We start from the raw sequence: 15567 nt of genomic DNA, 5'->3' as shown, positions 1-15567 counted from the left end.
CCATTGACACCAAAATAGATGGTGTCCTGGACGGTGAAGAAGGTTATCTCAAAGTAAAACAGGACCTTGATCAGATAGGCCGATGGGCTGAGGAGTGGCAGATGGAGCTTAATTTAGATAAATGTGATGTGTTGCATTTTGGTAAGGCAATTAGGGTAGGACTTGTACACTTATGGGATTGTGGGGACTGTTGTCAAACAAAGGTGTATAGTTCCTTGAAAGTGGAGTCACAAGGACGCAGGATGGTGAAGAGGGTATTTGGTACATTTACCTTCATTGGCAAGTGCATTGAGTTATAGGAGCTGGGATGTACAGACTACTGGTGAGGTCACTTTTAGAGTACTGTGTTCAATTCTGGTCTCCCTGCTATAGGAAAGGGTGCAGAAAAGATTAGGATATTGCCAGGGTTGGAGGGTTCGAGCTATAGTGAGAGCCTAAATAGGCTGAGGCAATTTTCCATGGAGATTCGGAGACCTTGTAGGGGTTTATAAAATCATGAGAGGCATGATGGGGTCAATAGTCAAAGCCTGTTTGTACTCGACAGTGTAGGTTTAAGGTCAGAGGTTGTGTGTGTGTGGCAAGCTGCTAGATGAAGTTGTGGAGTCAGGTACAATTGCAACATTTGAAAGGATAGGTTCATGGATAAGAAAGGTTTGAAGGAATGTGGGCCACATGCTGGCAAATGAGACTAGATCAGTTTAGAATATCTGGTCAGCGCAGACCCAAGGGTCTGTTTCTGTGCTGTATAACTCTGTGACTCTGTAGCAACTAGCATCTGGCCAGTTAGTGGACTGAGCTAAATAGCCATTCCAGTTACTGTGCACATGTAAATACCGCAAATATTGATTGAATTAAAGTTGACCCTTTTTGCCTGAAAAATTAGTTCCAAAAATGCAGTTATAGTACTTGAGAGAAAACAAGGATACTTTTTTGTAAATAAAAAGTAAGGTGGACTGCGAATAATTGGGTATTTTGAGCAAAGAGCTCACAATTGAGCCAAATGGCCTGTTTCTGCTATAATCAATGTTTCCTGTGACTTTGCTGTTAAGTGATGTATTTTGCACACAGATAAGACAAAGATTGTATTCAAGATAACAAAGAGTGAAGCTGGATGAACGCAGCAGGCCAAGCAGCATCTCAGGAGCACAAAAGCTGATGTTTTGGTCCTAGACCCTTCATCAGAGAGGGGGATGGGAAGAGGATTCTGAAATAAATAGGGACAGAGGGGGAGGCGGACCGAAGATGGATAGAGGAGAAGATAGGTGGAGAGGAGAGTATAGGTAGGGAGGGGATAGGTCAGTCCGGGGAGGATGGACAGGTCAAGGAGGTGGGATGAGGTTAGTAGGTAGGAAATGGAAAGATTGTATTCGGCTGTGATTCCATGCTGCAGGGGAATATCCTGACTGACACACACAGGGCCTGATTTCTGAAGAAGGGTCCAGACCCAAAACGTCAGCTTTCCTGCTCCTCTGATGCTGCTTGGCCTGCTGTGTTCATCCAGCTGTATGCCTTGTAATCTCTTATACTCAGGGCTTGCGCATCTTCTATTATAAGTCAGTACTTTCAAGAGTAATGAATAGCTGTGGTTTTTTTTTCTGTTATCTGATTGCACTCAGCATAAGGTAATTATTGCCTGATTGAAAGTACTAAGTCTTGCAACAACCAAATTCAAGTACGTGCAAAGTGTGTGTATGTACTCAGACACAGTTTCTCATGCACACAGGCTTCTGAATCTAATACAGACACCCACCACTGAGTAGTCTGTCATGCTTGCCTGTATTGTTTGCTTAAGGTCACTCAAAGTAGTGAATCCGGTGTAAGCTAATCTCCTACAACACTCAATGATTCTTTTTCAACCCAAGTTATGTTCTTCCTCTTTCAAGTGCTAGCTGTAATAGAATTCCAGAGTCTTGTTCACATACCTACTCTTCACTTGTAGAGCTTACAAAAGGAGTTGCTGGGAGATTGAATAAATGCTGTTTATATAGAACTTTTCACGATCTTGGGAATCCCAAAATGCTTCACAACTAGTGAAGTATTTGAAGTGCAATCTCTGTCATAACATAGAAAATGTGGCAACTAATTTGCCCACAACAACCTCCCTTAACCTAGACATCTATCATGTTATTGCTTGTCAGTTTTATTGATGTTGGGTGATGGATAAATATTGGTTTGGGACACCAGCAAGAGCTCCTTTTTTGTGAAATAGTGTCAACTGTGGTTCACGTGGTACTAGCCTGAATTCTCGAGAGTCAGGAGGCCCCAGATTCGGGCCTCTGCCCAGGCATTAAAGTGAAAAGTCATGACTGACACTCCCTACACAATACTAGGAGGGTGCTGTATTTTTAAAATGCCCACTCACTGGATGAGATATTGGCCTGACACGCAGTCTGGCATCTTTGGATGTTTTTATTTTAAGAAAACGATCCTACAGTATTTTTGCAGAAAGAGCAGGAGAGTTCTCCCCATCTTGGCCAATATTTATCCCTCACTCAACATGGCAAAAGCAGTTCATCTGGTCATCATTGCATTGCTGTTTCTAGGAACTTATTGTCAACAAATTAGCTGCCACGTTTTCCACATGATGACACTTCAAAATTATAAAAAGTATTTCACTAGCTGTACAGTGCTAACACACAAGTTGTGAAAAGTGCTAAATGAACACATCTTCCTTTTTTTATTCTTTTGTAGGATATGGGTATTGATGGCTGGCCAGCATTTATTGCCTATCCCTAGATGCCCCTAAGAAGATGGTGTGAGCTGCCGTGAACCGCTGCAGTCCTCCTGCTAGACATAGTCCAATAGGACCCTCTTCTGTATCCACCCAAGAGGATAGAGAGGACTTTGGTTAGACATCTTACCTGAAAGATGGCACCTCCAACAATGCAGTGCTCCCTCAGTACTGCTGTTGGGTGTGATAGCCTTGGTTTTGTACTGAGAGCTCCAGATTCAGACTTGATCTCATTATCTTCAAATTCAGATTCTTTGTCCACAGTTTAGCACTTGGAAAGTAAAATTTTTCTTTCTACTTGATTTATGGGCACTGAGACCACTTGTACTACTGCTGTAGCTGTGATCAACTTGTACCTGGCTGAGTGCTGTCTATGGCTAATACCTGTGCAAATCATGTGAGCTTCCACCTAAAGCTTATAAGAAGTCCATCTTTGAGACTGGAAGGATCTTTTCATTATCTAACTGCTGATGAATATATATGAATGAATTATGGTAATTATGGCAAAGCTAATTGATGAAATGTAGACAACGTAAAGAGGAACCAGAATTATTTTGGTAGCACCTGACTAATTTGCTGGTTCTTTCACTTCCTATAAATTTAAAATGTCAATGTTTAGATTTCAGTTGTGCAGGAATCCCCTGTGGCTCTGCCACTCCCTAAAAGTCATATCATTTTGGATCCTGTTGGGGGTGAGATTTCTCAGGAGATATTTTGTTTCTTTTTGTAGGATGTGGGCACTGCTGGCTAGGTCATCCCTAGTTGTCCAGAGGGCAGTGAAGAGCCAATCACTTTGGGGCTAGAGGCACATATAGGTCAACCAGGTGATGATAGCAGATTTCCGTGGAAGAATTGAGTTTTTACAACAATTGACAACAGTTATGTGGACACCATTTGAGTCAGCTCTTGACTGAATTCAGATTTCACTATCTGTCATGATAGAATTTGAACTCCTGTCCCGAAAAATTTGGCCTGGATTCCAGAATGTTCGCCCAGTGACAATACCACCATGCTACTGCCTACTCTTGAAGTGCAGAATTATGGCCGAGAATGGAAATGACAGGAGAAATAATATTCAAGGGAGGTGTTCGGATTCCTGGGATATTGGGATTGCCTGTGGGGAAGGTAGATGGTAGGACCAGTACAAGCAGGATGGGTTTCAGCTGGCAGGACTGAGACTGAAAGATGAGAAGCAAAAGTGGAAGGTAGAAAAAATGTGGGCGAGAAACAACTAGAAGCATCTTGCAAAATAAAGCTAAGATGACTAGCAAAGTTAAAAAGCCAAATGTAAAGGCTTTGTGTTTTAATGCACAGAATGTTCACAATAAGGTAGAGAAATTAGCAGCACAACTAGATGTAACGAATTGTGAAATAATTGTGATCACCGAGACATGGCTGCATAAATGACCAAGGATGGGAACTAACCGTCCAAGGGTATTCATTATTCAGGAAGGACAAATAAAAGCAGAAAAGTGGTGGCCTAACTTTATTGGGAGAGGGGGACATTGATGCAGTCATGAAGAAGGATATTGACTCAAAAAAATCATGTGGAACCTTTATGGGTGAAGATAAGAATCAATAAGCAGCAGAAGACGTTGTTGAGGGCTGATTCTGGTCCAGACCCAAAATGTCAACTTTCTTGCTCCTCTGATGTTGCTTGGCCTGTAATGTTAATCTGGCTCTACACCTTGTTATCTCAGATTCTCCAGCATTGGCAGTTCCTACTAACTCTAAAAAGCAATTAGGGGCAGTGTTAGACCCAAAGGAAAAACACGTGTTGGTTGATTTTTTAAGACAACTTTGAGGACTGGGAGCATATGAGAATTCTTCAAAAGAGAACAAAAAGTTTAATTGAGGGATAAAATAGTGTATGAGAGTAAATTTGCAGAGCTCATAAAAACTAACTGTAAAAGGTTCTATAAATATGGGAAGAGAAAAAGATTAGCAAAGACAAATATAGATCCCTTTGCAGTCAGAAACCGGGGATATTATAATTGGGATCAAGGAAACATTAGAAGAATTGAACCCCGCTTTTGGTTCCGTCATCACAAAAAAGATAGCCTCCCAGAAATGGAGGGAGCCAAGATGTAGTGAGGAGGAGAAATTGGAGGAATTCTGTATTAGTAAGAAAATATTTTTAGGGAAATGAATGTGTTTAAAAGCTGAATAAGCCTGATAATCTACATCCCAGAACATTAAAGGAAGTGGTCCTGGAAATACTGAATACATCACTGGTCATCTTTGAAAATTATGTGGACTCTGGAACAGTTTTCACAGATTGCCGAATGTAACCCCAAAATTTAAAAAGTAAGATTTTAAAAAAACACTATTACAGATCAGTTGGCCTAAAATCAATATGGGGAGAGTGCTAAAGTCTGCTCTAAAATATGTAATAACAGAACACTTAAAAAGAATAAACAGGATTGGACAAAGTCACTGTAGGTTTATGAAAGGAAAATCATACTGACTAAGTCTACTAGTGGTTTTTGAGGATGCAACTAATTGACAAAGGAGAACCAGTGGATGTGGTGTATTTGGATTTTCAGAAGGATTTTGAGATCGTCTCACAAGAGTTTAGTTGGCAAAGTTAAAGCAGTTTGGATGGGGGTTGGGGTTACTACCTTAGCATGGGGAGATTGCTCTTTGAAAATAACAGAATGGTCTTCACTTAAATTGTAGTTTTCTGTGTTCTATAAATATCAGTTACAGCTACAATGCACTGCACATCATAATTTGCTGTTTTCCAGATCTAATGGTGGAGTTTATGGTCACGCACATGATGAAGGAGTTCCCCATGGACCTTTACATGTAAGTTCAGCATAATTTCAAATTGCACCTACTGCCCAGTCCCCAATATTCAGCCCTCCAGCTGGGATCACTCCCCATAACCAAGCTTTCTGTCAGACTGTTGGTAGTATTAGAGCAAAACATCATTTGAAACCAACCTGAGACTCCCAGGATATCCAAAATGTAGAAGATGTATTTGATGAATTTTCCTTTTTTATTAAAGTGTAGATCCTGAAATTAACTGTAATGCCAAGGACTGCTATCTTTGGTGCAATCGAATAATTTGGTCCTCCAGCCTGGCTCAGTACCAGATTGTATAGAGCATTTGGGAATCAGTGGGTATGTGTTGTGAGGATGCTAATGATATCAGATTTATGACATTTTTTAGATCCCTTGAAGCAAAATAATTATAGCCTGAATAGTTCACATGTGAACATCATTTAAACATAGAATGACTCTTTACTATGCTTGTTATCACCATGATAGTTCTGCAGCAATTGATCTACTCTGGAACTACTTAACTGCAAATAGACCAGTCATTTGCCAGAAATCGTCCTCGCGCTGCCCCAGTGCAAACCAGTACCTTCATCTCTTCTTGTCATCCTATTTTCCTTCATCGTATCCTGGAACTTAACTTGTTCATGAGACCTGCCTTCTGTTCCCTTCATCAATTCCCACTAAATTGCTGAAGACCCAGTCTCTTCCTAACCCTCATGTCTTGCATTGTAAACAGTACCCTCTCAGATATTTTCCCTTCTTTTCTACCCTCATCATCTTTCCACCTCAGAGAAAATACCTTCAACCCCTCTGCCCTTGCAAACCAGCATCCTATTGCCAACCTTTTTCTGGTTTTTAAATTCATTGTAATATGTGTTCATTTTTTCTGCAGCTGGATGTGAATCTATCAGGTCAGATTCTTTCCTTTGTCACAACAGCTAATCAAGAGCAATGAAAGATAACTGCTTACTGGGGCTGTGGTGAAGTGCCCTTGATCATTCTGCTGTCAACCGTACAGTCCTCCTCCCACACCTCTCCTACGTTGTCCAGCTTTTATAGAGCTTCACAATGATCCATCTAAACATGGATAGAGTATTCTCAGTACTAGCATCTGTTTTTGCCCTCGCAATTACCTCCCCCATGCTCTCCTGGCTCCATGCTACAATTTTATTTATGTCCTGTTCCTTAGTGTCATTGTTGCAGCTTCTGCATTTGTGTTGTTGACATGTGGCTTCCACTAAAGCAAAATACTGCAGATGCTGGGAACCTTGGAACATTCCCAGCATTCTGGAAATAATCAGCAGATCTGGGAGCCCCTTTAACAGTCAAAAACTGATTAAATATTTCATGCCGATGACCTTGCTGATAATGCCAGATTTCCAAGTATTTCTAGCACTTTCTGATATTTTTATTTAGCTTTCTCAACCCTTGCACTTTTTGGTCTGTTTTTCTGAGTGTAGGGTTCCAGCTGATGGTAATACTGGCCAAGTCAAATTTGGCTGGATAGGCCATAAGTTTTGATTTTGTTACAGGTTGGGAATCCTTTGGAAATTTTTGGACCAGTTGTTCTTTGGATAAAGGATACTTTCAGTTTCAGGATAGGGTCTGAATAGGTTATAGGACAGTTTGGGTCATTTGCGGAAGAAACATTTGTCTGGCCTATGTTGACCCAGACAGGCCTGTAGACAAGCAGAGTTTGAAAGAAAGCTTGGTTTTTGGAATGTTTGAGGCAAGCAAAGTTTTTTTTTCCAAAGGTCCTGAACCCATCATGTCTACAAGAACTGCATTTGAAAAGACCTTTGCTTTCTAGGTCTTTTTGACTTCCTGACATGAGGTTAAAGAATACCTGATCTATTTTGTTTATTATGGTGTTCTGTCATTGGCCAATCTTAGGAATAGGGACCGCACGGTGGTCCAGTGATTAGCACTGCTTCCTCACAGTGCAAGGGACCTGGGTTTGATGCCACCCTTGGGTGACTGTCTGTGTGGATTTTGCATGTCTCCTCATCTGCATGGATTTCCTTTGGGAGCTTTGGTTTCCTCCCACAGACCAAAAATGTGCAGGTTAGGTGAATTGGCCATGCTAAATTGCTCAGTGTCCAGGGATGTGCAGGCAATGTGGATTAGCTGTGGGAAATGCAGGGATAAGGGAAAGGGTGGGGGGGATGGGTCTGGGTGGAATGCTGTTTGGAGAGTTGGTATAGACTTAATGGGCCAAATGTCCCACTTTCAAACTGTTGGGATTCATGTCCTCCATTTTCTGTTCAGCCTTGACATGAGTGTTGAAGCCTGTGTCTTGTCCAGGACCTGTTTCCAATTCAGTAACATTACTTGTCTCTTCCCTGCCTAATTTCATCTTCCATTGAAGCCCTCCGTCAAGCGTCTTCAGCTCCAAGCGTGACTTCCATTGTTGCATTAGCTGGCCTTCCTGGTTTATCCATTGTAAACTATGGCCCATCCAAAACTCTGTACCTTAACACAAATATGTCTCAGTCACCCATCACCTCTGTTTTTGCTGATTCACATTGGCTTCTCATTTCCCAATGACTGATTTTAAATTTTCAGCCATGTGTTTAAATCCCTTCAGGGGCTTTGTCCTTGCCTGTTCCTTCCAAACCGAAACTCACATCCATCCAGCCACCTCTGAGCTGTTCGTACTTTCAGTTCTTTTTACACTGTTTTCTCCCCACATTCTTCATTCCATTCGTTTGTAGTTGTGGTTTAATGCATCCACAGCCTACTGTCTAGAAGTTGATTCTCAGACTACTCTGCTGCTCTCTCCTTCAATATTCTTCTTAAAGCATTCTGTTTTTTTTAACTAAGCAGTGCTCATATCTCTAAATTGTTCGTTCTTTTCTTCACTGTCCATTCAAACCAATTAAGCTTGATTAAATGCAAGTTGTTTTTCTTTTTGGTGTAATACTTCCTTGATTTTTTTGTTTTGCAGGCGATGTGTTCAGATAGTTCACAAACTCATCTGCTATCAGAAGAAGTGTAGAGTACGGTTACATTACACATGGCGTGAACTCTGGTCAGGTGAGTGCTTGTTATACCTGGTCAAGCAGCATTACAGTATACCCCAGGGCTATCATTAACCAGAATTAATTAAAGGATACATGTTAGAAAATGGTACAGAAAATGGCTAAACATCTCCATGTAAGAATTCCACATTTTAATTTTTGCCAATCTGTTGTCTTGTTCTCTCATAAAATGACCGTTGAGTGGGTGAGGGAAGGATAGGTGAGTGTAAATTGGAGTAGGAGCATTGGAGTGGGAGGGATAAGTCTGAGTGTGATTGTAGAGTGGTTGAGAATGCAGGAGTGATGGCTAAAGGTAAGGACAAGATGGTGAATGGTATCTTATTTACACGGTTGACTAAAACAGTTTGAGTTTTATCACTTTGTGGCTCTGTTTATGGTTATCTTATTCATGTCAGGAAGCTTTGTCGACTGTTCAGTGATGGGGGAGGTGCAGGCCCAGTGGTGTTATTACTAGCCTATTAATGTAGAAACTCAACTTGTGTTTTGGGGACCTGGGTTTGAATCTCTCCATGGCAGATGGTGGAATTCGAATTCATTAAGAAGAAATCTTGAACTAGAAGTCGAGCGATGGCCTTGACTCCATTTTCAATTGTTGGAAAAACCCATCTGGTTCATTATTGTTCTTTCAGGAAGGAAACTGTCATCCTTTCCTGGTCTGGCCTACATGTGACTCCAGATCCACAGCAATGTGATTGGCCCCTGTGGGCAATCAGAGATGGACAATAAATGCTGGCCAGCCAGCGATGCCCATGTCCCATGGGTGAATTTTAAAAAAAAGTCAGGAGAAGGGAAAGGATGACCGACCAGGAGACCTGAAGAAAAAGTTGGGAAGGAAAAGAGTCAAGATAGAAATTGGGGATACATCTTCCATGAGTGTCTTATTGAGAAATTGCAGTCTGTGTGGATTACTGCCTGTTTTCTTCATCTAATCCTCACCTGACCCTAGTAATTCCCTGCCTCTGGTCATCCTTTCTTCCTCCTTGACCTAATGGGCAGCAGCCTCAATGTGAATCGAAAGGTCGCAGGTTCAAATTTTACCCTAGAGATTTATGTGCAAAATCTAGGCTGAAACTCCCCAATCAATTCAGAAGGGCATGTTCTCCATGAGTGAATCTATAAAGTCATCCCCGTTTTCCTTTCAACTATTGGGTTGTCATAACTGAGCCCAGTCCTGTTCTTTTTGGTTACTTTTTTCACAGAATGGAAGTAGGTTCATGGAGTTTGACTTTACGCGTGGAAGAATGATAGTGATCTTCGTGTCTGATTTTTGTAGCAACTCAGACTACTGTACAATTGTTTAACACTAGAGATTAAACTCTGAAACTGATTAGCCTCTGGATCAGAGTGCTGACTGTTCTCTTATTTATAGCCTGAGTTCTCTCTGAATGTCACAATTGAGAAAATTACCTCGCATTGAGAAGTGCCTTTGTTGTAAATACAAATTATCAGAATACCAGCTTCCTCCATCATCCTTAATGTTTACCAGACTGCAGTGTTGTAAACGTTTTTCTTTATGATTTGAGAGTTCTCTGCATGTAGAACTACTTGTCAATCATCAGCTTACAGATGAACATTGGGTGCACTGAATATGATCCAGATCTGTGACAAGGAATTGAAGGGAAAAGTTCACACTCCCATTCCCAGTCGGTCGCACAGATGAACCCTATCCATTACATTGAGTCCATAGCGTGGAAATAGGCTGTTGGTCCAAATGGTTCATGTCAATGGTTATGCTGTGCACGAGACTTCTCCTTCCCTACTTCACCTCCTCTTGTTACCAAATGCTTCTAGTTATTTCTCCTTTGTTTGTCCTGTTTACCCCAACTACAGCATATAGTAGCAGCTCTACATAATGCTATACTTGAACCAACTGTTGCACCTGTACAAACTTGACAGTTCAATCACTGTTCAGTTGTGAAGCCAGCTGATTCACATGATAAAATTACTCCATGATTTGAGGCTCTAGCCGTGAGACTCTGTGACTCATCAGAGGTGTGGGAAAACACTGCTGGGTATCTGAGGCAGTTGAGATGAGCCCATGAGTATTAAAGCTAATTTACAACCACTGCTGCTAGCATTGAACTGGCTAGGTGACAGCATTTTGGAGACAAACATTATGCGTTACATGTGAGTGCATTATTGTTTCATGCACATGGCAGGATTGTCCATGCTTCTGAATCAGAATCCCAGAACTTCAAGCTGTTGAGGCATTCCATCCTCCTGTCACCCATCACAAAGAACATAAAGTTTTAAAGAGATTTAGTAGTTTGAGGAGTTTTGATAAAGCAAAAGTAAAGGTAAGCAGTTTTCAATGGCATCAGGCAATCAGTGTCCAGATGATTGACAGGAGAACCAAGAGAAATTGGGAAAATTCCCTTTGAATTGTTCCAGTCTGGAATGAGCCTCAAGTTGTGGTGGAAGATTCAGTAATAAGTTTCAAAAGAGAATTGGATAAACACTTGAATGGAAAACATTTATGGGGCTTATGGAAAAGTACAAAGGAGTGGGACAATGAGAACTCTTTCAGAGATGATGGGCCTCTCCTTCCAGTGCTTAGCAAATTCAAAACTTGGGTAATGAATTTTAAAAACTGGTGCAAGGCCACAGGTTTTCTATTTTCAGAAATATAATGAGGCTGTAAATCATTTCCTGCAAGCTATAAATCAGGAGCCATTCAGGCCCTTGAGCCTCCTGTACCATTTCAAGTATTTGAAGGTTTCTTCAGGTGCTCAGGAATTGCTTGCATTGAAGAGTTATAAATGGGTAATTTTCAAGTGGGCAGTATGTAATGAGAGGAGTGCCATAGGGATCAAGGCTGGTTCTTTGATAATTTACAAGTATACCTGAGATGAAGGGGTTGTAAGTATGATTGCTAAATTTGTTGAGGATCCAAAAAAGTAGAACTGAAGTTATGAAGAGGACTGAAGTCTGAAAAGGCATAGTAAGTTAAGTGAGTGGGCAAAAAATTTGGGAGATGAAGTGTAATGGGAAATGTAAACTTAGTTACTCTTTCAGGAGGATGAAAAGGTAGAATGGGAAGAGATTGCAGAACACTTCAGTGTAAAGAGATTTGGGTGTCCTGGTACCAGAATTAGAAAATATTAGCAAGTAGGTACAGCTCGTGATTGGAAAGCTAGGTATAATATTGTTCTTTATTGCAAGGCAAATACAATTTGGAAGGGTCACACCTGGGTAGGACCAGAACTGATGACCTAGGGGAATGTTTACTAGAGCCGTTGGGGAGGGTTTAAACTAATATGCCAGGGGGCTGACAACCGATATAAGGAGTTAGAGAAGGAGGGAGCAAGGACAGACACGAAATGTAGAAAAGGGAATAATGAGTGATAGCCAGAGAAACCAAGGACAGAATTCATACAGGGCTATTAAGAAAAACAAGAGTGAGACCAATAGTTCTAAAAAGACATGCTTAAAGGCTTTGTGCCTTAATGCGTGGAGCATTTGCAATAAAGTCAATGAACTAATCAGGCAGATGTAAATGGTATGATATAATTAGGATTATGGAACATGGCTGCAGGGTGACCAAGTATGGGAACTGAATGTCCCTGGGTATTAAGTATTTGGGAAGGACAGGCAAAAAGATAAAGGTCGTGGAGTAGCATTGCTGGTCAATAATGAGAAAGGATGTTAGCACTGATAATGTGGAATCTATGGGAGGAGTTGAGAAATAACAACGGGCAAAAAACATTAGTGGATGTCATATATAAACCCCCAAACTGCAGTAGGACATTGGGAATGGTATTAAACAGGAAATTAGAGATGCATGTTATAAGGGAGTATCTGTGATCATGGGTGATTTTAATCTGAACATAGATTAGGCAAATCAAATTAGCCACGCTGCTGTAGAGGAGGAATCCCTGGAGTGTATTCAGGATGGATTTCTTGACTAATATGTGGAGGAACCAACCAGGGAGCAGGCCATCTTAGACTGGGTACTGTGTAGGGAATCATTGCCAGTCTAGCTATGTGAGACCCTTGGGGATCAGTGACCATAACATGATAAAATTTTTTAATCCAGTTGGAGAGTGAGATAGTTGATTCAGGGACTAGTGTGATGAATCTTAGTAAAACAAACTATGAAGATATGAGGTATGAGCTTCTCTTGATAGATTGGGGAGAGCTACTTAAAGGGATGACAGTCGATAGACAATGGCAAGCATTCAAAGAACGCATAGGGGAGCTGCAACAACTGTTTACTCCTGTCTGGCACAAAAGCAAAATGGATAAGAGGGCCAATCCATGGCTTACAAAGGAAATTAGAGATAATATCTGATCCAAAGAAGAAGCATACAGATTGGCCAAGAAAAATAATATGTCTGAGGATTGGGAGCAGTTTAGAATTCAGCAAAGAACGACCAAGGGATTGATTAAGAAGGGGAAAATACAGTATGAAAGTAAGCTTGCAGGGAACTCAAAGACTGAAACTGAGGGTTTCACTAGGTAGGTGAACAGAAAGGGAGTTTGGTGAAGACAAGTATACGTCCCCTGCAGACAGAAACAGGCGACAAAGAAATGGCTGAGCAACTGGATACATACTTTGGTTCTGTCTTCACAAAAGAGGACAGGAATCAAATACCAGAAATGTTGGAGAATGTAAGATTTAGTGGGAGGGAAGAATTGAGGGAGATCAAAATTAGTAGAAAAATGATGCTGGGAAAATTAATGGGATTAAAGGTGGATAAATCCCTAGGACCTGATAATCTACATCCCAGAGTAGTTAAAGCAGTGGCTGTAGAAATAGTGGATACATTGGTCATCTTTCAGGATTCTGTAGACTCTGGAACAGTCCTTGCTGATTGGACAGTAGCTGATGTCACTCCAATATTCAAAAAGAGAGATAGAGAGAAATCAGCGAATTATAGACCAGTAAAGCCTAACATCAGTAATGGGAAAAATTCTCAAATCCATTATCAAAGATTTTACAGTGGAGCAATTAAAAAGCAGTGGCAGGATCAGGCAAGATTTATGAAGAGGGACTCATGCTTGATTAATCTGTTGGAATTCTGTGAGAGATAACTAGTAGAGTTGGCGAAGGAGAGCTGGTCGATGTGGTATATTTGGACATTCAGCCAGCCTGTGACAAAATTCTGCAGAAGAGATTATCATGCAAGATCGAAGCACATGGGGATTGGGGAAGTGAATTGAGATGGATAGAAAACTGGTTGTCAGAGAGGAAACAAAGAGTGGGAATTAATGCGTCCTTTTCAAATTGGCAGGTAGTAAGGAGTGGGGTGCCACAGATCGGAGCTGGGACCCTAGCTTTCACAATAGATATTAATGATTTGGATGAGGGAACAAAATGTACATTTCAGAGTTTGCAAATGACACCCAGTTGGGTGGGAGGGTGAACTGTGAGGAGGATGCAGAGACCCTCCAGCATGATCTGGACAGGTTGGGTGAGTGGTCAAGTCGATGGCAGATGCAGTGTAATTTGGATAAATGTGAGGAAGCAAAAACAAGAAGGCAGATTTTCTATCTGAATGGCTATAAATTGGGAGAGGAAATTGTGCAGCAGGTCCTGGGTGTCCTTGTGCACCAGTTGCTGAAGGTATGCATACAGGTGCCCGAAACGTCAGCTTTCCTGTTCCTCTGATGCTGCTTGGCCTGCTGTGTTCATTCAGCTCTATGCCTTGTTATCTCAGATTCTCCAGCATCTACAGTTCCTACTATCCCTTAGGTAAATGGTGTATTGTGCTTCATTGTGAGAGGTTTCGAGTACAGGAGCAGGGATGTGTTGTTATACAGGGGCATGGTGGGGCCACACCTAGAATATTGAGTGCACTTTTTGTCTCCTTTTCTGATGAAGGAAGCTCGTGCTCTAGAGAGTATATCAAAGGTTTACTGGGCTGATTCCGGGAATGGCGAGACTAACATATGAGGAGAAATTAGACTAGGTTACTACTGTTTTCGCTGGAGTGTAGGTGAATGAGGAGGGATCGCATAGAGACTTACAAAGTTCTAATAGGACCAGATGGGGTAAATGCAAGAAGGATGCTCCTAATGGTGGGTGTGACCAGAACCAGGGGTCACAGTCTGAGGACTCCGGGTCGACCATTAGGATGGAGAGGAGGAGAACACTTCTTTTCCGAAAGAGTGGTGAGCCTATGGAATTCAGTACCACAGGTAGTTGATGCCAAAACATTGAATGTATTCAAGAGGCGGCTAGATATAGCACTTGGGGCAAATGGGATCAAAGATAATGGGGAGAAAGCAGGATTGAGTTGGATGATAGTCATGACCGTAATGAATGGTGGAGCAGGCTCAAATGGCCTCCTTCCGCTCCTATCTTTTAATGTATCTATGTAAGACAGGAATATTGAATCAAATATAAACACCCCTAGCCTTCGAACTCCCAAGACAGACTTGTTCTAATTTTGCATCTGTTCCTGCCCTGTCTTCCTTGTTAAATCTTGTAAGCATGGGAATTGGAATAATGTTGTGGTTTTGCAATAAGGGAACAACTGTTTTAGCAGTTGAGACAAAAGCTCCAATTGTAGAAGAAATACTGCTGAAGTGCTTTTTTTGTTGGAGGGTCAGTACTGAAGGAGTGCTCCTTTGTCGGGGTCAGTGCTGAGGGAGCATTCTATAGTCGGAGGGTCAGTACTGAGGGAGAGCTGCACTGGTGGACAGGCTCCACGCTTCAAACTTTGTTAAGCTGAGATCTCTACATCTACTAATGTAAGAATTGAAGGGTAGTTATCCCTGGTGTCCAGGCAGGCATTTATTCTTTGATTCAGGTCTAAAAGTAACCGATCATCTGCTTTATTTTATTTTTGCTGTATTCATGTGAGCTTGTTGCTAGTAAACTGACAGCCACCATTCCTAGTTGGCAACATTAACTGTATTTCAAAACGTTCTTCATCAGCTGTGAAGTGCGATGGATCATGAAAGCTGCTGTAGAAATGCAAGTTTAGTCTGTCTTCCTTCCATCATCAGTTGGATGGCCTTCAACTGCCCATGCTTTGAAAGTTATATCAAGTTACAACCTCTCAA

The 15567-nt window shown here is 41.4% G+C and overlaps 1 protein-coding gene across 2 annotated transcripts in view; it reads left to right on the top strand.

The window, feature by feature from the left end:
- The window catches only part of armh3 (armadillo like helical domain containing 3), a 117864-nt gene that overhangs the window by 58023 nt on the left and 44274 nt on the right, over positions 1-15567 (top strand). For both annotated transcript variants that reach the window (XM_048550982.2, XM_048550983.2), the window contains exons 19-20: positions 5479-5539; positions 8463-8551. In XM_048550982.2, the coding sequence (XP_048406939.1) occupies positions 5479-5539; positions 8463-8551 (150 nt within the window). The remainder of the gene's footprint in view (positions 1-5478; positions 5540-8462; positions 8552-15567) is intronic.

The sequence above is a fragment of the Stegostoma tigrinum genome, chromosome 20 (genome assembly GCF_030684315.1).
Source record: "Stegostoma tigrinum isolate sSteTig4 chromosome 20, sSteTig4.hap1, whole genome shotgun sequence".
NCBI classification, from domain to species: domain Eukaryota; kingdom Metazoa; phylum Chordata; class Chondrichthyes; order Orectolobiformes; family Stegostomatidae; genus Stegostoma; species Stegostoma tigrinum.
The sequence above is the reverse complement of the archived record's forward strand: the minus strand, read 5'-3'. Positions and strand labels throughout refer to the sequence as shown.